The sequence below is a fragment of the Eptesicus fuscus genome, chromosome 4, assembly GCF_027574615.1.
Source record: "Eptesicus fuscus isolate TK198812 chromosome 4, DD_ASM_mEF_20220401, whole genome shotgun sequence".
Taxonomy (NCBI): Eukaryota; Metazoa; Chordata; class Mammalia; order Chiroptera; family Vespertilionidae; genus Eptesicus; species Eptesicus fuscus.
This window is the reverse complement of record NC_072476.1, coordinates 30,495,534-30,522,996: the sequence shown is the minus strand read 5'-3', so window position 1 is coordinate 30,522,996 and position 27,463 is coordinate 30,495,534. Positions and strand designations below refer to the sequence as shown.

The window sequence follows — 27,463 nt, the reverse complement described above, 5'->3', positions numbered from 1 at the left end:
GATTAGAAATCAAGATTTGAATACCCCCCAAGGTAATAGTTTTGCACCAGGGCTGAGTGCCTGGCCTTACAGGCCACTGGCCAGGGCCCTGGCAAGAGAAGTCTAGCAAATGTGATGGCTGAAGCCAGAGTCTGGGTACCTCTGCCTTTATTCACTTGGGCACATGGCTCAACCTCTCTGCTCATAGCTTCCTGGGCAATCGGATAAAGGGGGAGGGTGGGCCTAGGGGGAGATAGGGTCGCTCCTCCCCAGGGAGCATTCTAGGATTCTCCACTTCTAGGCAGGCTGCTACACCCTTCTAGTGCTGAACTGGGCACCTGTGCTTTGGGAACCAACCAATTCCTCTGGCCACTTCCCTCGGCCAAAACCCTGTTCATCTGTTCCTCCTCCTGAACCCTGGGCAGGGCAGCGCCAGCATCAAGTCTCCAGCGCTGGAAAGAGCACAGCCCCGAGCACATCTGTCACGGTCTGGCAGAAGGTCACCCCTCCCCCAGGTCCTGCTCCCTTAGCTCCCTGCCTAGCTGGTGAGGGCCTGAGCCTTGGGCCATCGCCTTCCCTCCCCAAGGCGGCCACCACGGTCCTCAAGGTCCACAAAGTCTCCTCCAGCTCAAGTCCCAGCTCTTGGCCTCCATCCAGCTGCCTCGGGTCAGAAGGGGGTTCCTGCCGGGAAACTGAGGCCCCTTCTTGGGGCTTCTAAACGCGCCGAGGTGGCCCCGCGTAAGCCTCAGTTCTCGGTTGACGTGTCTCCGCCTCCGGGCGCCGGGAGGGAGCAGCCGCTCGGGAAAGATGAATGAAGGGGCGGAGGAGTTGGTAGGGGCGGGGCGCCGCGGGGGCGCGGGGCGGGGCCGCGCAGGGCAATTCGCCGCCTCCCCGCCCCTCTCCGCCCCGCCCCGCCTCCTGCCGCAGCTCGGAGGCCCCGCCCCGGCCCGCCCCTCCGCTCCATCCCCAGGCCGCCGTGGCGCGGAGCCGGTGCGGGAGCCGGTGTCCGAGAGGCGGCTGCGGCGCCGCCAGCCGGAGCCCACCCCGGCCGGGCCCGCTCTCTCCGCCTCCGCCTCCCGGGCCGGCGGCGGCTGCGGGCCAGCTCGCGGGGCCCGGGTCGCCCCCAGCCCCAGCGCCGCCGGGCCCCGCCTCCCGCCGAGTGCATGAGGTTGACGCTACTTTGTTGCACCTGGAGGGAAGAACGTATGGGAGAGGAAGGTGCGCGGGGCGCGGGCCGGGCTGGGCGCCCACCTGGGGCCGGGCGGGCGGAGGCGCCTTCTGGAGGGAGCCGGGGGCTCGGGAGGGGGCCGGGCCCGGCCGCTACGGAGGCCGGGTCTGCCGCGAGGCCGCGCCCCTGCCTCCTTGGGGACGAGCTCGACCTTCCGAAGCCCGCAGGCCCCTCCCTGACACGCTCCCACCCGGTTTCCCCTCTTCCGCCCTGGGTGGGCTGCCCTCCCGTGGGGAGAGCCCCTCCTCCCTTTCTTCCCGCCTTCCCCTGTTCCCCGACCGACGACCACCCGGTAAGAGTCTCAGGCACTGCCCCCCACCCGCAGCCCGGCCGTCAGCTGCGTGCTCTGCCCACCCGGGGCCTGCCTCAGGCCCCCCTTACCCAGTCTGACCCTGTCTGGGAAGAAAGCGGTTCTAGGGAAGCCGCAGCCCTGGGTCCGAGTTGCCGTCTGGCGCCTGCTTGGCTCCGTGACCTTGAGCCAGGCGCTAGCTGTTGGGCCTCAGTTTCCCCGTCTGTACAGGTGGGGGCCGCATAGTTGCCTCCCCCGCCCCCTCCCGGTACCGGTGGTTGGGGGGCCGAATGGGCAGAGTCCAGATGAACCTCCAGGGAGTCCTTGGCAGTTTGTTGAGGGCCCGCACTCCCTCGCTCCCTGCCAGCAGTATTGGCGGGGAGGATGACTAATCCCAGCCTCCTCTTCAGCCCCTTCCCCTTATTGGGGCTCAAGACTTGGGACTCCACCGCAGTTAGGGTATGAAGACCAGGATCCCCCAAAACTCCCCCAGCCCAGAGCAGGGTCAGGTCTCCTTCCCAGGGTTTCCTCAGCTGCACCATCACATAGGCCCACCTGGTCCTGACTAGGCAGACCCTCCAGCCCTGCCATCCACCTGGCTGCCCGCCAGGCCCCTGAAGGCCTACTTGGAACAAGGGCCCACCTCACCATCGCCCTTCTGCCCCTACCATAGGTCCCTGGGTCCTCGTGGAGGCACAGGCCGTGGCCTGGGAGCCTGCTGTATGACCCATCAAGCCTTAACCTCTCCAGGCCTCAGTCTCCCCATCCGTACAGTGAGGAAGGGCAGGCTTGGGGGATCTTCCAGGGCCCACCCCAGTTCTAACCATGCCAGGCTCCAAGGATGACTAAGCATGCCTAGTGGCTAGCTTGTGGAGGTGCCAGGCTCCCTGGAGCAGGTGTCTGGGAGTGCCCAGCCCTGCAGTCCCAGCCTCTGGTCAGGCCAGGACATAGCCAAAGCTCATTTGGGGCTGGCCCCTCTGGGCTTCCTGCCCTTCCCCTCCTAGGGGTTTCAACCCAGGATGCACCCGTCCAGCCCTATCTAATCCCTACCTGGACTTGAAGGGTCCTCTTAGTTCCTTTTTCTGGGCAGGCAGGGGAGAAAGGGAGTTGTGACAAGAATGTCACCCGCTGCCTTATTTCTAAATCCTGCAGCTTTCTTACTCCCCATTTACCTTGAGTTGAAGAATGCTGTTGCTGGAGAGTAGACATCTGATCCTCTTCAGTTTACAGTCAGTTTATAGATAGGATAACTGAGATCTAGAGAGTCTTGGTAATTTCACCAAGGTCTCAGCAAGACTCAAAGCTGCCTCCTTTCTCCTTCGGCACAGTGACTGCCTAGCCTGGGTGTTGTGTGTGCGCGCGCATGAGGATTTGGGCAGGTGCATGTGGGGTCGACAGGGCAGGCTAGGCCTGCACCAAACCGGGCCTCCGCTAAGCATGGTTCCTGGCTCCCTTACCGCCCCTGCAGGAAGCGAGTTGCCCGTGTGTGCAAGCTGCGGCCAGAGGATCTATGATGGCCAGTACCTCCAGGCCCTGAACACTGACTGGCACGCAGATTGCTTCAGGTAAGGTGGGCTGGCCAGGGGTGGGGTGCCCTAAGCAAGACCTACCAAAGACAGGTGGCTAGGCAAGCATTCTGGGAGAGCTGCCTACTCCCCCTGGTGCTGTCTCTTGACTTCCAGCAAGTCTTTGGCCTCAGTTTCCCCATCTGTTAAATAGGCACTTGGACTAGAGATCCCTAAAGGCCTCTCTGTTTTGTCATTCTAGACCTGTTAGGACAGTGATCGGCAAACTCATTAGTCAACAGAGCCAAATATCAACAGTACAACGATTGAAATTTCTTTTGAGAGCCAAATTTTTTAAACTTAAACTTCTTCTAACGCCACTTCTTCAAAATAGACTCGCCCAGGCCGTGGTATTTTGTGGAAGAGCCACACTCAAGGGGCCAAAGAGCCGCAATTTGCCGACCACGGTCTTAGGAGAGGAGAGGAGAAACCTGTCTTTCCACCAGTATTACTAAGCCCTGCAGCAACCTAGGCAGGGGGAGGAGGGAAAGCAGTGCACCCTTGCCTTCCGGGTGCTCATGCTCCAGGGGAGGAAGGGAGACAAACCCAGCCTTGGGGAAATTTGGGCCTCCTTCACCGGGCCGAAGGCTGGTTGTGAAGATGCATAGCCCAGACACTAACTCCCATGTGTTGGAGACAGGGGCCAGGACTGTGACTGAGCACATGGGCAACCCAATAGGACCATAATTAGAAGCAGGATCAGGGATAGCCTTAGAGTTGGCGTTAGAGCCAGAGTTGGGGTCTCAAAGGATGTGAGGTTTCCCACGTGGGAAGGAATTCCAGGCAGAGGACCCAACAGGTGCAAAGGGTGGAATGGTTACAGGGCCTGGCTCAGTCAGTGAATCAGGTGGAAATGCATTGCAAAGGAGGGAAAGTGAAGTTGGGAACCCCAGCTAGGGTCAGAGTATTGACCACCAGCTGATGGCGTTTATTTCAGTCAGTGGGAACCTCTGACAAAATTTTTTTTTCATTTTTAAGAACGTCTAACGTTTTCTACAGTTTAGTAAGGGCCAGGCACTGGTGTAAGGACAGTTAGATATTTTGTTGTCTCCATTAATTGAGACACAGAGGGGTTAATTCTTTTGACCAAAGTCACGCAGCCAGTGAGTGAAATGAATACCCACCACCCACACCCCTGGCTAGTGAGGCCAGGAGAGAGGCAGGCACCATGCCTGTTCCCAGGCAGGTGTTCAGAAGGAGGTCTTCAGGGCAGCAAGGGGTTCTCAGTAGGCAGAGAAACCACAGGCACTGAGACAGGAGGTGGGGCAGCGTGGGCAGTGGAGGGAACTGGAACAGCTCATTTGGTTGGCATAGATTGAGTAGAGGGATGCAGTGAGGAGGCAAACTTGTGACTGATTTGTGAAGGGCCCTGAACACCAAGATAAGCACCTTCTGAGGGTGTAGGGAGCCAGCAGAGGGATTCAGAAAGCAGAAAGCAAGGGAGGGACGTGGGCAGAAGTGCTATTGAAAAGTGCCATCCCAGTAGCAGATGGAAACTTGGCAGAGAATGAACCATCACAGTAGTTCAGGGGTCTTAAGGCCTGATGTAAGACAGTGACTAGGAGTGGAGAGAATTGGAGATTTAGAAGGGACAAGGTATGGCAAGTTTTAGTCATACTAGCCACCACTTATGAGCACTCTTTTAATGTCATTTCATTAAACCTTCAACATAAGGTTTGAATGAAGTACCATTATTTGCCCAGCTTGTATGAGAAATGGAGGCTCAGAAAGACCAAGTAACTCACTGAACGTTGCAACAGCTAGAGCTGGGACTTGAACCTATGTCTGTCTCATCCCAGATCACTGCAGAGTTGAAGCGGTGAGGGGTCTTGGGTTGGGGCTGGGGGCTGGTGAATGGCAGGCGCTGAATTTAAAGTGGTCTGGTTTTCACCCTGGTGCTGGGGAGGGGAGGGGTCTGTTGGCTCTGGTGGAGTCAGGGGCTGGGTTGGTGATGAGTTGTACCCTGTCCCTGTTGAATTAGAGGTGTGGTGGACTATCCTGGGTGGCAGTGCCCTGCCCAGAGCTGGCTGAGGTGGTCTGACGCCAGTCAGAGGTGAGAGGGCCAGAGAGAACAGCCTGCTTAGGGCTGGCACTGAGATGGCCGGGGCAGGGAGGCGGGGGGAGGGTTAAGATGGGGCCAAGAGAAATCAGGGGAAGAACTTTAAGGGCCTCTGTACCTCTGGTCGGGAGGGAGATGGAGCCTTGGGAGACATGGGGAAGGGCCGTGAGTACAGCGGTGGACGCCACAGAGTCGAGGAGTGGGACAGAATGCATGGAACCTGGCTTTGAAGGGCCCCGGCCCTGCATAACCAGGAGAGGGGTGAAGCCCCTGGTGGGGGCAGCAGGAAGGAGGCATGTTTGGGCTATCCCTGGCATGACAGGCACAGAGAAGGCTCCCACAGTGAGGCGAGCCCGTAGGTAGTAAGAGCCACAGGTTCCATAGTGTGGCGTGCATGCGTGTTCTGACCCTGTGGTGTGGTTCTCCCAGCAGCCCCTAAAACTGGTGATGCCAACAGTGTCCGCATCCCATGACAGCTGGAAAGCAGTTCAGACAGGAGTCACTGCTTGCCTGGTCCCCATGGCTAATAGGCATCCAATCTGGCTCTCAGTGGGATGCCCAAGGCTCTGATTCTGTTTGGTTTCTCTCTGGAAGCTTCTCAGTGCCATGAGCTCTGAGGCCTTGCCGTGGGAGAGTTCCTGTGGGCACACAGGATGCCCTCTGGCATTAATACTGGGGGCTCATTGTCACCCCAGGCCCCCCCTTTCTCTGTTCCAGGCACCCCATCCCTTGTGGGCCCCACCTTCTGGAAGGTTATAGCCACGCCTGGAGTGGTCCAGGCTTCCCTTCGGCCCAGCTGCTGCCTTTGGGAGGTCCCTTCCCAGCAGCCTGCGCTCATGAGCCGTGGGGCTGCTGTAGCTCTGGTAACATCCCCCCGGAGGCTGGGCGAGGAGGGTGAGCACTCAGCTGGCACTGTGTTTGGAGCCTGGGTCAGAATGCAGCCTCCCCCTCTTTGGGGGACCTTTCAGGCAAGGAGGACAGATTGTCCGTGAAAGTCGACCTCTGTTCTCTGGGGGGCAGCACCGGAAGAAGCAGCTACTTTGAGCTTGTCCCTGTCCCCAGAGAGCCCCGAGCCCTCACTGCCTTTAAGTGGAGGCCGAAGAGCTTGGAGGATGCCTCTCTGGGTGTGTAGGGCTGAGGGCAGAGGGACTGCCACAGCCCCCCTGCCTGCACTAGAGTGCCAGCAGACGGCCCTTCAACTGCTTCCTGTTGCGGGCTCAGACCAAGTCCTCCGGCACCCACATTGCTGCATTCTCCTCCCATGCTGGTGGCCACGCTGGCCCCACCCTCTGCAAGCCTCCAATCCTGAGTGCCTGGAGTAGGATGGGGAAGCGGCCGGTCGGCCCACCCTGCCTGTGCACTCCCCATAGGCCTCCAGAGCCCCTGGAGCTGTGGGGAGCTGCGCAGGATGCTGACCTCAGCCCCGAGAAGAAGGCACTTCTTTAGAGGGGCCAAGTAAGTGGAAAGCCCCTTCCCCACCTGTCCATACCTCAGGCAGGTCCCTGGTGTAAGGTCTGGGACTAGAGGCAACTGGGGTTCAAACCGACCTGGGTCCAGGCTGTGGGGCAGGAGAACTGAAACTCCTGGTCACTGTTGGCCGCCTGTTGAGGGGAAGCAGGCCGCTGCTGAGGTTTCTGGCTTTTCTGGTACAGTCTCTCCATGAGGCTGAGCCTCCAGCTACCCTTCCTTCACCTCTGATGTCTGGGCATGTGGCCCTGGGTAGAGTGTACTCACGGGAGGGATGGACCGGTCCTTGCAGAGGTTGCCACTGCCTCTCAGCCCAGCCTTCTCGTGCCCTCCCCAGTGGCTGAGCCTAGCTTTGTCTTCTGCTCTCAGGGAGAGGTACCCTGTTCAGGGCAGACAGACAGCTGTCCTCTAGGACTTCCTCTCTGTTTGACCCTGGGCCATCTCTGTACACCCTTAGTACCTGGCACTCCTCTCTTGACATCCTTTGTGGGAGCAGGGGCATGTGTAGGGCACCCCTAAGAGCCAGGCCTGCCTGCCCCACCTGCCTCCTCTGGCTCCTGGCTGGATGTGGACCTGAGGGGTGAAGAGATGGACAGGGTTAGGGGCTCCTGAGTACCTTCCTTTAGCAAAGGTCCACTGAGGCCACAAATGCCAGCCACCCAGCTGCTGCGTGAGCCTGGGCTAGATCCCCTATCTGAGATGGAGGTCCCCTGCCCCCTGTCTGAGATAAGAGGCCCAGCTGGGGTGCCCTGGAGCAGTTCTGAGGATGCTGGGGTGGAAACTGCTCCAGATGAAATGCACGGAGCAGGTCTCTCTCTGGTGGGAACCACTTATGTTCTCTTTGGGGCTCAGTGTTTGTGGATGCCTGGCCGGGGACCGCAGAGCCCCTGTAGGTTAATGGTGGGCCAACAAAGGCTGGCTGTGCAGGCTGGGGTGGGGGTGAGGGGCACCGAGCAGGTTTCACGGAAGCGGTGACCAGGTTGCGATTACACTTACGGGGCCCTTGGATGTCCACGTGGCCGTAGTCTGTGAGGTCGGGTCTTCCAGGGCTGCTACGTAGGAGTTTGTGAAGGAGTAGGAGTCTGTGGGAGGGGGAAGAGCATTCTCTCCCCTGGAGGAAGGCAGCTGCTCCTGACCAGCCCACCCACCCGAAGTCAGGCAGCCCCCACTTCCTGAATCTGGCAGCCTGGGAGTGAGGGGGAGACTCCTGTGGTGACACTCCTGTTACATCGTGATGTGCCTGCTCCGTGACAGGGTGAGGTGAATCACTGATCAGTGCAGCGCGTGGGGGGCCTCCCCATGGTCATGGTGCAGTGTCTGCACCGCCTCTTTGCAGAACCCGCTTCTCCAGCACCTCCCCCCCACCCCTTCCGCCTCCCCCCGCCACCCCTTCCGCAGTGAGATGCCCGCCCCCTGCGGGGCCCAGGGCAGGAAGGGGGGCGGGGGCGGATGACGTCATGGCTCTGGTCCAGATGCTGCTTCCGCTGCCTCCTCTCTTGTCCCAGGGAGGTCTCCCGCGTCCCTCCCTCCCCACTCCCCTCTTTCATAGGGAAATGGCATCAGACCCCTATTCTGCATGCATCTCACTCCCCACCCTGTTTCTGAATCCAGGCATTTTGTGCCTTCCTTGCCCTGACCTCTCCCCACCAATCACCCCTCCCTCTGGCTCCCGGACAATGGAGAACAGGCTGGGTCCCTTAAAGGGACAGTGTCCCACAGCACTCTTGGCTGCTGCTCTCTCCCTCTACATCCCCAGTTCCCTAGTTAAGGAGCAGTCAATGAAAGCAGACTGTGTAGAGTGGAGGGTTCCCTGGGGCCGGGGCTGTCTCACTCAGGACCCAGTCTTCCCTGCCCCCTCTCTTCCCAATTGTTTCCCTGCTGTGCCATAAGCTCTGAGCCTGGGTCCTTCTGTACCGGTGTGACCTTGGCACATCACCCAGAGGGCGCAAAGAGCCGCCAGACTGGATGGATTCTCTGCATGGTGTGTCCTCTGGCCCCTAGGACCCTGGGTCAGTCTTTTGAAAACATGCCCCTGAGGGCTCACTGGGATCCACATTTCTGCATTTGCTCCTCCTGATTTAGCTGGGCTGTGGGTTCCTACTCCACTGGGACAGACACTTGGGTGGAAAGAAGTTTAGCTCCAGGCCTGTGGGATGACACCAAGAAGCTAGTACATCATTCCTCCCCATCGGCTCTTCAGGGGCCCCACCAGCTGGGCTTCCCTAGTAGCCCCTGGTGATGGGGCAGGGGGATTGTGGCCCTGATGATCCTCCATACAGCAGGACTGCTCTTCTGAAGGAAGGTGTGGGGCCTAAGGCTCTGGTTGAGGTCGAGGGAGGGACGATGCTGCGCTGCCCCTTAAGTCCCCTTGTGACTGGCAGCACCTGTAGGCCTGACAGGTCGAGAAAACCAGCAGATCCTCTGTCTAAACCAATCCTGCCTGGTCTCTGCTGACCTGACCTCCTGCTTCAGACCTTAGTAGAACCCGGAGTAGCTTTATGTGACGAGCAGTTCCGATGCTCTGAAGCTCATCTGCCTTCTCTAAAATGAGGATGTCCATGCCTGCCTCATGGTGGCCTGTGAGGATTAAGTAAGTTTAACCAAGACAGTGAGAAGGTGCTAGCTTAGTAGGTCTTCACACCTCCAACAGGTCACTTTTATATACGTCAGTTGGCTCAAGCTGCCTCCAGCATTGCTTGGGTGGGGGCAGACGAGAGGTAGAGGAAGCTGTCTAGAGAAGTGGGCCCATGGTTTGTTAGGATCCCCAACTCAGTCCTGGGCTCCCTGGTTCCATTACGCTCTCCATGACCAAGAGCTAGTCACTTGCCCTCTCTTGGCCATCTTTCTTACATGACAAGGGACAGGGGCTCAGATGAGCCAGATACTTGGGGTGCAGAACTGCACTGGGTGGTTGTGCAGGCTGTGCACTGCACAGAGACTTCTGGCCAAGGGGGCTGAATCCATCCCTGACTCCACCTGGTAAGTAAGCCCTGTGCTCCAGTGCAGGCTGTCTCTGCCCAGAGGGCACACCTTTTTGTAATTCTCACAAGGTGCCTAGAGACTGACCAGACCCAGCTGTGGGAGAGGGTTGGGAGTGGGCCATGCTAAGCCCCGGCTCCTCTCCCGTCCAGGTGTTGTGAATGCAGTGCCCCCCTCTCACACCAGTACTATGAGAAGGATGGGCAGCTCTTCTGCAAGAAAGACTATTGGGCCCGCTATGGCGAATCTTGCCACGGATGCTCGGAACACATCACCAAGGGGCTGGTCATGGTGAGCACCCCCTGCCCCACTCGCATGTCTCACCTGGTCTGTATGTGTGTGTCTGTCCGTGTCCTCACAGGTTTCCCTGCTCGAGATCTCTCTCCCATCATCGCTCTCATTCTTCTTTTCACTGGTTCTCTAATTCCCTCATGCCTTCTTAGCCTGTTTGTCTGTCTGTATCCCTCAGCCCCCTACCTTTACTAGTAGAACCAGCTCTGTCCAGGAGCTCAGCAGCTGGCCAGCCAGACCCTCAAGGTTTGTTTGGGGCTGCCCTTCTAAGAGAAGGTCGAGGGGAGGAGATATGGGAGCTGAAGGGGCTACTAAGTTGGGTTGTCCCCCCACCCTCCTTCCAGGTGGCGGGGGAGCTGAAGTACCACCCAGAGTGCTTCATCTGCCTCACGTGTGGGACCTTCATTGGTGACGGGGACACCTACACGCTGGTGGAACACTCCAAGCTGTACTGGTGAGTGCGCTGGCCCCTGTCCCAGTCTGCCGTGCCCACCTGTAGCACAGGTCTCCCATACCAGGGCCCTTTCCCTACCCATATGGGGCAGTCATTAATAAAAGTGCTTCGTAGGAGTGACTGGGAAATATGACATGAGAGTCACACTGAGAAAGCCTCAGATTTCTTGTTGTATTACTGGCACCAACTACTGACCCTCCAAGTTTAAGGGCCCAGTCCGCACGCAACAAGACCACCTTCACTTCAGACAAGTTGAGGGGTCCCTAGGCCACTCCCACTTCAGACCAGCTGGTTACAGATCAGGAATTCCCACAACCCCCTCAGGTTTGATAATTCACTAAATGACTCACAGAACTCAGGAAAGTTCTATAATTAGGATTCAGTTTTTTATAAAGGATACAAATCAGAACCAGCCGGATGAAGTAACACAAAGGGGAAGGTCCAAGAGGGTCCAGAAAGCAAAGGTTCTATGCATTCCCCCCAGTGGGAGCAGGACGTGTGACCCCCACGCCCCACTGCAGCATCACCAGAGTTCTTATTGAGGTTCCGTTATGTGGGCAGAATTGATAGAATCATTGGACACGTGATTGGACTCAGTCTCCAGACCCCCTCCCCTTCTCGGAGGTTGAACTGGGTCAAAGCACCAACCTTTTAATCACTAGGTTGGTCTTTTTGGTGACCAGCCCCCATCCTGAATCATCTTGTTAACATAAACTCGGGTGTGGCCTGAGGGGCTCCGGAAAAACTAAGACACTCTGATTCCAAGGCTTTAGAGCCTCTTTCCCAGAAACCTGGGACAAAGACCAGAGAAATTTTTTATTATGTAACTGATAAAACTGGATTCAAGGGCAGCATGGCTTGATCCCAAATGGACTTTTAATGACTTACTCCTGAACTGGACTTAACCCCAGGCCTCTTTCTGGTCAGCTTATACTGCGACAAGCGAGTAGGCAAAGCAGACTGAATGAGCATCAAAGAGGGGCAAGGGCAGGGCTGCGCATGCTCAGTTTCTGCTCCCGGTCTCATCAGGCAGCTAAGCTCCTCCCCCTCCCATGGGAAGCAGTCAGGGTGGTAGAACTGGGACTTGGGGGTGGGGAGATGCTGGTGACTGCTGATGCTCTTTTCTTCCCACTCTTTGGGTTCCCACTGCCTGTGACTCTTGCAGCGGGCACTGCTACTACCAGACCGTGGTGACCCCCGTCATCGAGCAGATCCTGCCCGACTCCCCCGGCTCTCACCTGCCCCACACCGTCACCCTAGTCTCCATCCCAGCCACAGCTCATGGCAAACGTGGCCTCTCAGTCTCCATCGACCCACCTCATGGCCCACCAGGTTGTGGCACGGAGCACTCCCACACCGTCCGCGTCCAAGGGTGAGTGGCTGGCCTGCTGAGGCTGCAGGTGGTGTGGCTGTAGCCACGGATGCTTTAGATGGGGAGCCAACTCTGGGACTGGGGGCTCTGAAAACGGTAGCACGTAGGCCCATATAGAGCCCAGCTCTGACAGCCTGGTATACCAGATGCCTAGTTCCTCTAAAAACCACTACACAGCCCTAGCTGGTTTGGCTCAGTGGCCAGAGCGTCAGCCTGTGGACTGAAGGGTCCCAGGTTCGATTCCAGTCAAGGGCACATGCCTGGGTTGCGCGCTCAATCCCCAGTGCTGGGGGCGTGCAGGATGCAGCCAATCAATGATACACTGTCATCATTGATGTTTCTATCTATCTTTCCCTCTCCCTTTCTCTCTGAAATCAATAAAAATATATTTCAAAAAATAAGTAATAATTTCTTATTGGATCCACATCTGATCCAATAAGAAAGAAAAGTAATCAGGTCAAGATTAAGTGAAGGAGGGAGCCCAGGGATATCAGCAGAATACTAAAGGTAGCCATGCCTTGAGGGCAGATCTAAATTGGGTGAACTTAAGCTTCAATTTTCTTGATTCTTTTTTTTTTTAATATGTTGTTATTGATTTTAGAGAGAGAGGAAGGGAGAGAGATAGAAACATCGATGAGAGAGATACAGTGATCAGCTGCCTCCTGCACACCCCAAACTAGGGATCGAGACTGCAACCCGGATGTGTGCCCTGATCAGGAATTGAACCAGGACCTCTTGGTTCATGGGTTGATACTCAACCACTGAGCAGCACCAGCCGGGCCTTAAGCTTCAATTTTCAAGTCCTTTCATGGCTTGGTCTTTCAAAGCCTTGACTTGCTAAGGAAGCTAGTCTAATAAGAAAACTGCTCCCTCCCCTATTAAACTTTGGACCCCAAAAGGGCTCTCAAGGTAAGGATGAATGAGAAATAAACCACACCTTCCATCAGCTCACACTCCACCCACACATCCCCAACTCTGAGAACTGTAAAATAAACTGATTTGAACCTGAATGGAAGGGGAGAGGGAATCTAAGAATTTATACAAACCAAATTCCTATGTCTGGGTGGTTCAAAAAGCCTTAAGACAAAATTGTAAAAGTTTAAAATGCTTCTTCCCTGCTGATGGTGCTCCCAAGCCCTTTACAGAATCAGATGCAGATCCTTTCTGAAGAAACCCTCTTCCAGGCTTCATTGAATTTACTTAGATAAGTGTCTCAAGGATGATGAGCAATTCAGTCAAATCAGAACCAGCCAGATGAAGTAACACAAATCACTGAACAAATATATAAGAAAGCAAGGCATTGTGAGCAAGAGTCAGCAGAAACAACAGGACCAGTCCTATAAAACCTTCTGATATTGGAATGATCAGAAATGGTATAAAATAATTACGCTCAATATGTTTCCGTAAAAAGATGCCTGAAAAATGAGTAAAGTAATAAATTTGTAAAGGAACCAAATATACCTCTAGAAATGAAATATAAAATTATTAAAACAAAAATATTAATTCAAGCATTTAACAATAGAGTACAGTTTAAAATAGAAGAGAGAAGCAGATACACAAAAAGATGAAAACTGGGAAAGAGAGGTTAAGACATATGGAGGACAGTGAGGGGATCAGATCATCCGTTTGGAATCCCAGAAGAAGAGAGAACTAATGGGAGAGAGGCACTATTTGAAGATGTAATGGCTGAGAACTTTGTAGAACTGATAAAAGACGCCAATCCACAGACTCATGCCCAGTAAATCCCAAACAGCAAAATAAAAATAAATCCACCATGGATCACCCCATCTAGGGAAATTAGTACCCTAAAGGTAAAAGAATAGACTTTCAAAGTGGCCATAGAAAATAGAGAAATTACCTTCAAAAAAGTTCAGTTGGACTGACAGCTGATTTCTCAATAGAAAACATGTAAGCCAGAAATCAGTGAAGTGATATATTTAATGCACTGAGCAAAAAATAACCATCAACCTAGAGTTCTATATTTGAAATATCCTTCAAGAATGAGGGTGAAATAGACATGGTAAGGCAGGCAAAACCAAGATTTGGTACTAGCAGCTCATCCCTAAAGAAAATTCTGAAGGATGTGGAAAAGCTCTGCGATGCCAGGAGGAATGAAGATTAGGGAGCCAGCTCACAGCTCACTGTGACGTTGAGCAGCTAGCTCCCTGTCCTCTATGGGCTTTGGGGGCTTTGAACAATAAGGAAGTTGGACACTTGGGAGCCTTGTAAGATTTCTCTGAGGAGTTCATTGACTCCTGGAGAAGTAGTTTTAAATGTCTCCCACGTCTGGACCTGAGAACCAAGTGCCAGCTTCCATTGGATCCAGTGAACTTCCTCACACACCTGCTGGGTACCAGGCACCAAGCCTAAGAAGTGAAGGTAGTACTGGGGAAGGAGGATGCTGGCAGGCTCGCCTTTCCATCTCCACCCCCACCGTGAGCATCAGCCAGGCCAGCAGCTGCCTTACATACACAAGTAAGCAGACAGACTGGTGAGAGAGATGGGGAAACTCCCAGACCAGCTGGTCCCTGACAACCAGGCAGAATTTTAGAAATGGAGAGCCACCGGCACCTCCCCCGTCTCCCTTACTGGCTGAGCATTCTTTCCAGACAACATCTGCTTTCCAATTTCTGCAGAGCGGCCCCGTCTCAGAAGCTCCCAGCTTGCCCAAAGGCTGCTGACCGGATTTACTTGTTTTAAGAGAGTCTTAGTTGACCACTTTTCATTTTGTTTATAGCAGCATTTTAAGGAAAGTTTATCTCCAACCTAGCCCCCTGCTGCCTTAACAGGAGAGACTGAAGGAAGGGAGATGAGAAGTCTAAGGAATATATTTTTCAGGCTCTACCCATGAGAAGCTTATATTAATGGAAATGTATTCATTGGTGTGTGTGTTTTTTTCAACTTTTTATCTTGACATTTATAAATTTACAGAAAATTTGCTAAAATAATAAGTATATTGAACAATTATACAACCTTCACCTAGATTCATCAATTTTAATTTTTTGCCACATTTGGGGTGTAGGTGTGTGTCTCCCTCTACATTTATGTATGTGTATACATATGTACTGATTTATATATACACATATATGTACATATTGTCATTTACTAAATCATTTGAGAGTAAGTTACAGATATCATTGACCCTTCCTCCCTGCCAAAAAAAACTTAGACATTCTCCTAAAAATAAGGATATTCTCTTACATAATTATCAGTTATAATTATATGTAATCATGCCACTTAGGAAGTTTAATATTGATACAGCCAAAACCGGTTTGGCTCAGTGGATAGAGCGTCGGCCTGCGGACTGGAAGGTCCCAGGTTCGATTCCGGTCAAGGGAATGTACCTTGGTTGCGGACACATCCCCAGTAGGGGTTGTGCAGGAGGCAGCTGGTCGATGTTTCTCTCTCATCGACGTTTCTAGCTCTCTATCCCTCTCCCTTCCTCCCTGTAAAAATCAATAAAAAATATATTTAAAAATATATATATATTGATACAGTACTTTTATCCAGTATGCAATCCATGTTCAGATGTTGCCAGGTGTCTCAGTCCTGTTCTTTGTAACAGTTTCCTGATCAGGATCTAGTCCATGATCATGCATTTCACTGAGTCCTCATGTCTCTTCAGTCTCTTAATTTGTGACAGTTCCTCAGCTTTTCATTGTCCTCCATGACGTTTATGAAGAGTGCAGGTCAGTTGTTAAGTGGAATGTCCCTCCATTGGGTTTGACTGATGTCTCCTCTTTATTAGATTTAGGTTATGCATTTTGGCCTGATACCACATAAGTGCTGCTGTGTCCTTCTCTGTGCATCGTCACATGATGCCCTTTATTGGGGATGTCAGCTTTGATAAACCTCTCTGCTGTAAAGGATTTTTTCCCCCTTTGTAATGTAATCAATAAGTCATTTATGAGATTTGACTCTGTAAATATCCTGTTCCCAAGAACCTTTCACCGAATGGTGCTGGCATCCGTAGGTGATTCTTATCTGTATTAATTATTACCATGATGGTTCCCCTTCTGCATTTATTACCTGGCTTTCCAATATAAAGAAAAGCTCCCCCAGGTTATGAATATGCTCTTGATAATGAAATTTTTTTATGAATCTCTTTTCCTTAAAGTCTTCAGTTCCCTCTCTATCCTGTCACCTACCCTTCCCTATCTCAGGGCAGAGGTAAAGTGAGCATTCCTTAAAAAGCTTTTATGAAGACAAAAGGAAAACCAGATAACACCAAAGAGTTAAAAGAAGTGATTAAATTTGGCAAATTGGCCATTCCATGAGTTAGCTTATGGCCAACTAATCGAGGGCGTCATCCCATCTCCACTCCGTAATTGTGGCTCAGGGCAGGCCTCGAGCTCCTTCCTGCTTGATTCCGGAGGAATGGGAGCCTTCACCTCATCTTGCAGGGCAAGTTTGGGAATGAGGTAGGAATCCAGACCCTTTTAACATTCATGACATTCGTCTGCTCCAAGCAAACCAGGAGGTTCGGAGGATTGGCGTATTGAATGGCAGCCCCTGAGCATCTGGTGTGGGGCAGCTAATAGCTAAGGAGTGCCACCTTTCTCCAGTTTCACACAGCGGAGACATCAGTAATTAATGACAGAATTCTCACCAAACCAGAACTCCAAGTTCTAGACCATTGCCATCTACTGATCACACAAGTTAGAGCCAGATCACCTTGGTTTCCTCTCAGTGCTCTAGGGGACAGGTGGGTGGGCAGGAGTCTGACCACTGCTCTTGCTCTGCCCACAGAGTGGACCCAGGCTGCATGAGCCCAGATGTGAAGAATTCCATCCATGTTGGAGACCGGATCCTGGAGATCAATGGCACACCCATTCGGAACGTGCCCCTGGATGAGGTATGAGTCCTGAGTCTGGGAAGCAGGATTGGAGGTGGTGCCTTCATGCCTGCCCCCACCACCTGGGACTCACCTGTCCACACACCTGCTCTCCCCAGATTGATCTGCTGATCCAGGAAACCAGCCGCTTGCTCCAGCTGACTCTTGAGCACGACCCTCACGACACGCTGGGCCATGTGGCGGGCCCGGAGCCCAGCCCCCTGGGCTCCCCAGCTCTCACTCCCAGTGGAGAGGCTGGCAGCTCTGCCCGGCAGAAACCTGTCCTGTAAGTCAGCCCTGTACCTTGGTGTATCTGGGTACTTTCACTGATGTTGGGCCTCGAAATGGGACCTGATTCCCACCCTCCAGTCACTCAGTCTGTGAGGGAGTCAGCCCTGCAGAAAAGCAGGCCAGCAAAAGGTGCTGGGGACCATGAGAGGAAGGACGGGTAGTGAGAAGTAGGAAAATAGGTGGAAGCATCCCCCGCAGCTGGAATTACAGAGCTTTCTAGGGTGTACCAGCGCCTTGGTTGCAAGGAGCAGCCCACGAGTAACTCAGGATGATGGGAGCGTTGGGTGTGGTTTGGGAGGGGTGGGTTCCAGGCAGAAGCTAATTGCAGGGCTTCAGATGTGGCAGGGGTCCTTGGACCTTGTCCACCCATCACAGGGCCTCACTCAGGGGTGTGGCAACAAAGGGATGAGTTTCACAGAAACCACTCTGGTCCCCCGTGTGGAAGGGCACCCACGACCAGAGGTAGCTAGAGGGCTGTTGCAGTGGTCCAGGTTGGGGGGTGCCCTGTACTCTCCTGCAGGGGGTTGGAGGACATGAGGAAGAAACCAGAAGCAGCCTGGTCCTCACTGCACTTACTGTGGGCCTGCTCGGGACTCCTGATAAAGACTTGGGGAAGGGGCGGGGACACCGCCTTTACTCTTGAGAAATACTGATGCTGAGGTTATGTATTTCTTCCCCACCTGTGTTTGTCTGGAGCTCATGCCACCCTCTAAGGCCACCAATGTGGCAGGGCTGTGGGCTTCTTGGGAAGGTCGTCTGCTTCTGCGCCCAGGACCCAAATGCTGGGAGACAAAGTATCTGACCCAGCGCCACCAAGCAGAGAAGCCCAAGGACAAACGTTCCTACCAAGGGCACCTGAACAATAGTGGGCCTCAAACAGGAAGGCCAAACAGGATGGGACACCAGGTGCTGGCATCAGGATGGGGTGAGAGTCATGTGACCGCCCCAGGAGAGCTGCCCTGTGCTGCCCGCTCAGAATGGATGATTATGCATAGACTGACATACATGGGAACATGACAGGCAAGAGGAAGGGGGCAGGCCGAGGCCTAGCCTCCCCCAGGGGGCCTCAGCCAGGTGTCCACCTGCCCCCTGGTGGCACTGGGCGTGTGTGTGTGTCCCCAGGAGGAGCTACAGCATCGACAGATCTCCGGGTGCCAGCTCACTGGGCTCCCCTGCCTCCCAGTGCAGGGACCTGGGGCGCTCTGAGTCCCTTCGCGTGGTTTGCCGGCCACACCGCATCTTCCGGCCATCGGACCTCATCCACGGGGAGGTGTTGGGCAAGGGCTGCTTCGGCCAGGCCATCAAGGTACAGGGCACGCCGGGCATGGACAGGCCAAGAGTGGGAGCAGGCAGGCAGGCGGGTGCAGCCTATCAGTCCTACCTCCGCCCACCAGTGTCTCCAGGAAGCCACATGGAAGGGGCTTCCAGACTCCCTAGCCAGTCTCCTCCACCTGGGCCTCCTTGAGCTAGTGAGGGGGAGGGTACCTACTCCGGATAGACCCAGAACTTTATATGGAGGCGGTTGTTGGGAGGTGGCAGCTGGGAGGGCAGCCCAGCCACACCCTGAAGGCCTCATACTGAGCTTGATGCCAACCCACTCGGGCTCGGGACTGCTTTCCCCTTCACACTCTCCCCAGCAGAGACGTGAGCCCTTCCCTGGCTCTCGTGTCACGGGCTATGACTAGGCTAGAGGATTCAGGATTATACAAAAGGTACTGGTCAGGTTGCCCACATGCTCTTGTCCAGATAGGCCCTGGCCCCCAGTCCTCATCCCTGGTCCCATTGCCAGGGGAGGAGTCCCTGGCAAAGCCACTATTCCACCTCCAGGAGACAGCCCAGCAGAGCAAAGACAGCTGGCCTCTGGGTCAGGCGGTCCTGGACCCAAGCCCAGCCACCTCCTTCCCTGCCAACTGGGTGACCTGGAGCCCTGCTAGGAAACCTCCCTGAGCCTCAGTTTCCTCATCTGTAACGGTATTAAGTTCTGCCACCCTTGAGGGCCAGGACATCACATCAAATGTCTGTGAAGATCTTGAAGCTGACTATTTATCTCCCTGACAGTCCTGGGGTAGGGATGGGGCCTCGGCAAGTTGGGCTTAGAGCAGAGCTTCTGTCTGTCTATCTCCATGCCTCGGTGTCCCCACGCAGGTGACACACCGGGAGACAGGCGAGGTGATGGTGATGAAGGAGCTGATCCGGTTCGACGAGGAGACACAGAGGACATTTCTCAAGGAGGTCAGTGAGTGGAACTGCCACACTCGCTTCACCAGACTTCGGGTACCTGCTGTGGCCCCCACCCCTTTCCACCATTGAGAGGGGTGGCAGAGGGTCCCAAGAGGATGACACTCAAGTCACACAACGAAAGCAGAAAAAGTATCTGCCAGGAGGGCAAGAAAGGCAGGGCCACCCTGGGGTGGGGAGCAGCTCCAACAAAGAGCACAGTGGCAGTGGGTGTGGCAGGAGCCCCATGGGCGGGGAGGGTCCCCTGTCTTTGGCATTGTCTGTGGCCTCTGGTGGGACAGTGGAGGGAGAAGGAGATGTGTGCGCAGCCTGTTTGTTCCCTGCCAGGTGAAGGTCATGCGATGCCTGGAGCACCCCAATGTGCTCAAGTTCATCGGGGTGCTCTACAAGGACAAGAGGCTCAACTTCATCACCGAGTACATCAAGGGGGGCACACTCCGGGGCATCATCAAGAGCATGGTGAGTTCTGGGCTGCCCCGTGAAAGGCACCTCCCTCTTCGGTGGCGTGGGCCTCTGGTCTCAAAAGACCCTCCAAACCCTGATTCGGAATCCAGTAGGGTTGCTCTGACTCCATCTGAAGCCGGGGAAAAGCTGAGGCTCAGAGAAGGGTGGCAGCTATGCTGAGGGGACACAGGCTGTTTTGAATTGGTCATCCTGCAGGGCCGCAGGCCAGCCCCAGCCCACCTGCCCCACGTCAAACACCTGAGAGGCCCCTCCCGTTACCTCTTCACGCGTTACCTCTTCACGCGGACCTTTGTTTTGCTTCTGGTGAAAGCATATCATTTGTACTATTTGTCCTGTTCCATAAAATCCAGAACTAAGGGCTGGGAAAGAATTGCAAAGCCACCTTTAGAAGCAAAGTGCTTGGAGGGGTACTTCCATCGCTCTTGTGCTGCTGGCAGTGCCCCTGGGGTCCAATGTGAGGGCTGTCAGTGTCACCCTGAGACCCTGAGTTCCTGTCCCCTCCCGCGCCCGCCGCTGATTCCTCCCTCCTCGGCCAAATTACCTGGTGTTGCCGGAGTGTCACTTTGTGGGCTCCTAACAGATACGACTTCTCAGAGAGGATTCTGTGGTCAAGTACCACTTAGGCTTCCTAACTGCGCTCTGAGTCTTTAATATGCTCCGATGTCCTCACCCTCCCTCTGGAGGTCTCCAGGGGATGAGGTGAGAGAAGAAGTTATTTCCCCAAATGACAGGCCAAAGCCCTGCTCTCCTGAGCGATATGGCTGGCCCGTGGCAGGTGACCTCACCAGGCCCATCTATGATGGTCCATGAAAGTCAGTTCAGATTTTTAAAAAACTTGGAAGGATGGGATTTTGTAGAAGATAAAAGAGCTTTTCTCTCAGAGGTGGCACAGCAGGAACTACAGAGGAATATCTCTCTCCTTCCCACCCCCACTTTAGTGTTTGAAATCAGTTCTGCTAGAAAATTGTTTTGAATTATACACCCACACCCATTAGAAGGAACAGTGTGGGTGCAGATGAGAGTGGGTTCATCAGACCCTCTAGGACACTTGCACCCTGCCTCTCTCTCACCCCTTTGCCCCACCACTGTGGCCCTGTTTTGGCCCTTCCTGGCCATTGTCTCTCCGCCCCCAGGACAGCCAGTACCCATGGAGTCAGAGGGTGAGCTTTGCCAAGGACATTGCCTCGGGGATGGTGAGTAAGCTTTGGTTCTGACTTACGGGGTGTGAGCTGGTGATCCAACCCCACTTATAAAAACATTCTCTCTGCTAATCTGAAATTCCACAAGGGATTTAGACATGAAAGCCACGAGGAAGCTTTGAGAGTGAACAGAGAGGACCGAGTGGGGAGAACACCCCCAACCGGCCTGATGGGGGCGGGATGGGAGGTGGGAGCCTCTGGGGCCAGGGCTGGGGTCCTTCAGCGCAGCCGCCTCCTGACCTTTGTGCCCCCCTCCCCCAGGCCTACCTCCACTCCATGAACATCATCCACCGGGACCTCAACTCCCACAACTGCCTGGTCCGTGAGGTGAGCAGCCTGGGCCTGGGCGGGAGGGGACAGCAGGAGCCCTGCCCACCACACTCAGCCTCAAGGCCTTTTCTGAACAGGGGTCCCTGGGTAGGTGCCCCTACTCCAGTTTAGCCCGAGGTAGCGGGGAGGTGGCGGAGGGGAACAGCTCAAGGCCAGGAGGCAAACAGACCTCACTGTGCCATTTAAGCCACTGACATTGCAGGTTGTAGGTGGGTCTGACAAGTCAATGAAGGAAAAATGGATGTGTAAACCATAAAGGTCCAGGCGTGTGGCATTCATAGAGAACAGCCTACAGCAGAGTGGCCAGGCCTACACCAGGCCGCTCTCCCGGCTGTGGGTCTAGAGTGGGGCCTGGGCATGTGGGCTGGGTCGTCAGGGCAGGCTTCCTGAAAGAGGCTTTGAGGGGACATACTTAAGAGGGGTAGTGATTAGGCTGTCTGCAGGAAACAGAGGAGGGAGTGACTGACCGCCCAACTGGAGAGGCCTCCTGGGGCTGCCGTAACAACGTGCCACAGACTGGATGGCTTAAAGTAACAGCAGTGTGTCCTCAGGGTTCAGGAAGACAAAAGTCCAAAATCAAGGTGTTGGCATGGTTAGTTCTAAGGGAAAATCTGGCCCCTCCTCTCTCCTAGCTTCTGGTGGCTGCTGGCACTCCTTGTGGTTCCTTGGCTTTTAGCTACATCACTCCAGTCTCTGCCTCCATCGTCACGTGGCCTTCTTCCCTCTGTTCTCTATGTCTTCTTAAAGGACACCAGTCATTGGGTTTAGGGCCCACCCTAATCCCGTGTAACCTCATGCTAACTAAGTGTGTCTGCAAAGACCCTGTTTCCATGTTAGTTCACATTGAGGTTTCGGGAGGACATGAATTTGCTGGGGACATGATTCATCACACTACAGGCAGGATGAGCGCCCGTCCCAGAGGAGGAGCTCTCCAGCAAGGTGTCTGTCCAGTGAATTCAGTACAGGAAGAGTGTCTGATGGTGGCAGCGGGACATGCAAAGACACAGCAGTATGACATCCAGGAAGCCATGAGTTGCTCACTGTCAAGTGGGGGTCTCAGCCCCTGGAGATGTTCAGGCAATGCAGGGATTTTCTAGGCTGTGGGAAACAGTGGGCAGTGAGCACAGAGAGGTTGGTGAGGCTAGATCCACTCCATGGACCTTCCAGGGAGCCGGCTTAGGCTGCCCCTGCTGGCGATGGGTATCACTGCTAGGTCCAGCCAGTGTGCTGGGCACAGTGAGAACAGGGTGACCTGTCACAGCCTCAGTCCCACAGCACAGCCCATCCTTTGAGAATCTGCTGAGAGTTGTGAGCCTCCTGTCCCCAGAATCCATCTATGCACAGCCAAACTCTTTGTCTACAATTTGGGGCCTCTGAGAATCGGTGATGGCCCTCACTGGTTTCCCTAGAGCTGTTCCTATAGCAGGATCTGCAGAACCCTGCACCATTTGATCCTGCGAGACTTACGAAAGTGCACTGTCCTGAGCCCCCCACCAGGCCTTCTGAAAGGGATGGGGCAGGAACCAGCACTTGAACAATCCTAATGGACCCTGGCTTTCAAGAACCACTGCCCAGGAGTCTGAGGAACCCAGGTCAAGACCCTTCAACTAACTTCCCACCTGATATTACACCTGAGGAGATGGAACCCTGAGAGGGACTGTGTCCCCTGAGGCCTCATCGAGGTGGACCCAGGATGCACTTCATCCCTTCGCCCATACGCCATCTCTGTAGAGTTTTCTCTAGGTGACTGTTCACATTCATGTTACCCCCAAAGGCAGCACAGAGTCCTTCCCTTCAGAGTAAGCCTGGCTCTAACTCACCTGCCTGGGGCCCTGCCCCTCAGCCTCGCTGTGCCCATTCCTCGGTGTCCACCCAGCAGTGGCCAATCCTGGGCCTGGCAAATAGGTTCCAGAATTCCAGGGCCCCAGACACCAAGCCTAAGAAGCTGGGCCTTGGGGCACTCGGAGGATCTCCCCAGCCCCCTGACTTGGCACTGTGCCCTAGGGTTCCCTGCCTGTCCCTCATCGCTCAGGAGACCCCATCCCTGATTTTACCATCTTGGGTGAACACAGCAGTCAGCATCTCAACTCTGCCAGGGTCCAGGCTGGGCCCTGGGAGGGGCTCCTACAAACCTAAAACAGTAGAGCCAGGGGCTCTGGAGCCCTGGGTTTGAATCCAGTCCTATCATTGACCAGCTGGGTGGCCTTAAGCAATTTTCTTAACCTCTCTCGGCCTCAGTCACCTCATCTGCAAGGTAACATGTACCAGATTGTTGGAGAATTAAGAGATAAATAATAAATAGGGGAGTGGGGCCACACTGGTATTTTCTGAAGCTTTGGGCAGCTCCATTTGCAAAGAGCAGAGGGGTTTGGGGAAGGAAGGCGGTCCCAGCCCTGCACACGAGCCCCTCTGAGCAATGGGGTTACACCCCCACCAGCAGCCCCCAGGTGTCAGAGGTATGTTCTCTGGCTGTCTGTGGATTGGTGTGGGGTCCAGGCTAGGAGCAGGTGGCTGGTGGTGGCAGGAACATGCTCAGTGTGGCCCTGCCTCCTCATCACCCCAGAACAAGAACGTGGTGGTGGCTGACTTTGGGTTGGCGCGGCTCATGGTGGATGAGAAGACTCAGCCTGAAGACCTGCGAAGCCTCAAGAAGCCAGACCGGAGAAAGCGTTACACAGTGGTAGGCAACCCCTACTGGATGGCGCCCGAGATGATCAATGGTGAGTGGGCGGCCCCACCTGTCATATCTCCTTGGGACTCAGGGGTCCCAGGCAGAGCTGCAGCCACCCAAGCCCTGGCCTCCTCAGCCCCTCTGCTTCCTCTTTGGGTCCTTTTCCCATTGCTGGTGTAACCAATTACCACACACTTGGCTTAAAAACACAAGTTTTTGTGTAGTTCTGGAGGTCAGGAGTCCAATAACTTCAGTCTCACTGGGCTTAAGTTGGTGTCAGTAGGGCTGGTTCCTTGAAGGCTCTAGGGGAGAAGCTGTTCCTCCTCTTTCCAGCTCCTAGAGGCCACTCATTCCTCAGGTGGGGGCCCCTTCTTCCATCACGGCCAGGAGCCTGGCATCTTCTCTCTGACATCTGTGTCCAGAATCACATTTCTTTCCCTGACTCTGACTCTCCTCGCTCTCATAAGGACCTTTGCGACTACATAGAGTTCATACCAAAATCTCTCCCCTCCACCCCCCCGCCTCAAGATTTTTAACTTAATCACTTCTGCATAGTCCTGTATAAGGCAGTGAATTCACAAGTTCCAGGGCTCAGGACATGGACATCTTTGGGGGCCGTTATTCCACCTAGGATAGGCCCTCTCTCTCCCACTCCCTTTCTTTTTCAATCAGGCCTGTCACACTGTGGTCCTGTGTATGCCTAGACCATGGATTATAAAGCCCCTCCATAGGCAGGTGGCATGCAAACACAGGGTCAGGACAGGCAGACTAGGGGTCATCTCAGCGCCAGCTCTGACCGAAGTTAACATAGTCCCCCCGCCCCCGCCCAAATAACTTCACCTGTAAAGTGAGCCTAACAGTCCCTATCTTTAAGGAGTGGTGTGAGGATTAGATAAGGTTATAAACTAGGTAGCACTCAGTAAATGAGTGTCTGTATTGATTGGTTTTAGCATCATGAGGTAGATGGTATTCTTCCCATTGTACAGATGAAGAAACTGAGGCTTAGAGAGTTCTGAAGGTGCTATAACAAATTACCACAAACTGGGTGACTTAAAACGAAACAAGTTTATTCTCTTATATAAGGTCTGGAAGCTGGAAGTCTGAAATCAGTGGAGCTGTGCTCCCTGCAGAGACTGTAGGGGAGAGTTCATTCCTTGCTGCTTCAGGCAGCTGTCTTGGCATTCCCAGGCTTTAGGCCACATCATTCCAATCTCTGCACCCATCTTCCCATGGCCACCGCCTCCTCTTCTGTGTGTCTTCTCTTCTGTCTCTTATAAGGACACTTGTGATGGCATTTAGGGCTTGCCTGGATAATCTGGGATTATCTCATCTCAAGAACCTTAATCATATCTGCAAAGACCCTGTTTTCAACAAAGTAGCGTTCACAGGTTCCAGGGGTTTGACATGGTTATCTTTCAGGGCCACAGTGAAGTCCATGACTTGTCTGGAATCATACAGCTTGTCAGTGACCAAGCTGGGCCTGGTACCCCTTACCTAGGGCTCTTGTCCTCACCACCACCACCACCCCCCCAAAGTTTTCTCAGCCCTGGTAGGGTCAGGGGCAGAGCATCTTCCTTCTGGTCATGACCTGCTGGCCAGGGCATCCATGTGGTTTGCCAGTCCCTGGCCCAGCATCCCTGCCAGTTGGATCCCTGGTCCTGCCTCACTTGCTAATAGTCAGTTTCTTTGTCTAGGCCGAAGCTATGATGAGAAGGTGGATGTGTTTTCCTTTGGAATCGTCCTATGCGAGGTAGGTCCAGGGGTGGGCAGCAGTTGGCATCAGGCCCGGTGGCTCCTCTCCACTCCCTACCCTCCTAGGCTGCAGGCTAGGGAGGCTTTTGGGAACTGGGCTGCCCACAGCAGTTTGCATCCAGGCCCAGTGTACACTCCCCTCAAATGCCTCCTGGGTGGTACCCAGCCCCAGGGGCCCCTGGGTAACTGCTGGCCCTGTGCTGGACAGATCATCGGGCGGGTGAACGCTGACCCCGACTACCTGCCCCGCACCATGGACTTTGGCCTCAATGTGCGAGGCTTCCTGGACCGCTATTGCCCCCCAAACTGCCCCCCGAGCTTCTTCCCCATTACCGTGCGCTGCTGTGATCTGGACCCTGAGAAGAGGTGAGTGGGGTAGGGCGCGGCCTGGGCAGCCTTGGGGTGGGCTGGTCCTCAGCAGAGCCAGAACCCACCATCCCTCTCCCCTGACCTGTCATCCCAGGCCCTCCTTCGTGAAGCTGGAGCAATGGTTGGAGACCCTCCGCATGCACTTGGCCGGCCACCTACCACTAGGCTCACAGCTGGAGCAGCTGGACAGGGGCTTCTGGGAGACCTACCGGCGTGGCGAAAGTGGACTGCCTGCCCACCCCGAGGTCCCTGACTGAGCCCAGCCCCCCCAGCAGCCCCTGTCCCCACTCCAGAAAATCCACCCTGCACCAGATTCCTCTGCAGGAGGCAGCCAGGTGTGGAGGCTCAGCAGAAGTGGGCACCCAGACCCCTCCCCATCACTAGGCCCTGACTTGCCTCCTACCCTGTGGGCTGTGGCCCTGCGCTGTCTCTGCCCCCCAGCCGCAGAGCTGGCCTGGCTGCATACACACCATCACCTCACCCTGCCTTACCTCTGTCTCGGTGGGGTTGCCCCCTCTTGCTTCTCCTTGCATGAGCTTGAGGGCCCATGTGAATTGTGCCCCATCCCACACCCCACCGCCCTGGCTATCCTGCACACGCTCCACCTGTCTGCAGCTCCTCCAAGGCCTTGCTGGAGGCCAACTTCAGACCATGCCCTGTCACGGCTGAGTACATAGGAGGGGGTGTGCCAAGGGAGCGGTGTTCCCAGGAGCCATAAGGGTCTGGGGCCTATCACCACCCCCCCCCCAGGGGTGTCTAGGTAGTAGCAGGTATTGATAACTATCCAAACCCCCAAAGCAAAGAGTCGTCTGCTCCTGTAGGGGGCATCCCTGTTGGCGGGGCAGCAACCCTTCTTGCTTTGGGTCTTTTTGTTTCTTTATTAAAGCCACTTTAGTGGGAAGCAGGTACTAGGCCTCAGGGCAAAGGGAGGGACCCTGGCAGAGCTGCTGGGAGGAGCAGCAGGGGAAGGATTGGGTAGAGCGGACGAGGCAGGTGTCCACCAGCATCCCAGCCCCCTGAAGTTCATCTTGGCGCCCCTCCTGGACCTCTCCCTGAGGCTCCTTACCAGTAGCTGGAGCAGCCCCTGCCTCTCCCCGTGCCCCTCTGTCCTCTGGGTTCTTTCTGTGTAATCTATTTTTTAAGAAGAGTTTGTATTATTTTTTCATACGGCTGCAGCAGCAGCTGCTGGGGGCTTGGGGTTTTATTTTATGGGCTGGTGGGGGGAGGGCCATTTTATCACTTTGCCTCAGTTGAGCATCTAGGAAGTATTAAAACTGTGAAGCCTTCTCAGTGCACTTTGAACCTGGAAAACCATCTAAACAGGCCCACGGGACTGCGACTCAGGGAGGTGGGACAGTCACCTCCATCCAGGAAAAATCATGTCCAAGGAAGAAAACCCAGACTCAGAACAATAAACTCAATTCCGTGCTCCCCCCGACCCCCCCAGATCCTGCGTCGCAATGTTTGTCTGGGGGCTCTGAGGAAATAGGATGAGAACGGAGCTTTGTGATTAGAAGTCTGGTGGGAAGACAAGAATGGAGGCGGAGTGGAGAAGGGTGGAGGATGCAGAGGGCTGGAGCAGAGGTGGTGGCCAGCCAGACAAGTGAAGACTCCCAAGGCTGGGTTTGGGA

At 54.8% G+C, this 27,463-nt stretch overlaps 1 protein-coding gene across 1 annotated transcript; it reads left to right on the top strand.

Annotated features, from left to right (window-relative positions):
- The first annotated feature begins 962 nt into the window (after positions 1 to 962).
- LIMK1 (LIM domain kinase 1) lies at positions 963 to 27,270 on the top strand. The gene is made up of 16 exons (XM_008141487.3): positions 963 to 1,197; positions 2,965 to 3,061; positions 9,719 to 9,857; positions 10,202 to 10,311; positions 11,477 to 11,683; positions 16,433 to 16,538; positions 16,637 to 16,803; positions 17,931 to 18,114; positions 18,954 to 19,040; positions 19,374 to 19,505; positions 20,645 to 20,704; positions 20,972 to 21,037; positions 23,604 to 23,760; positions 25,406 to 25,461; positions 25,672 to 25,829; positions 25,927 to 27,270. The coding sequence occupies exons 1-16, from the start codon at positions 1,143 to 1,145 to the stop codon at positions 26,087 to 26,089; spliced, it is 1,944 nt and encodes a 647-aa protein (XP_008139709.2). The 5' UTR covers positions 963 to 1,142; the 3' UTR covers positions 26,090 to 27,270.
- Positions 27,271 to 27,463: the final 193 nt, after the last annotated feature.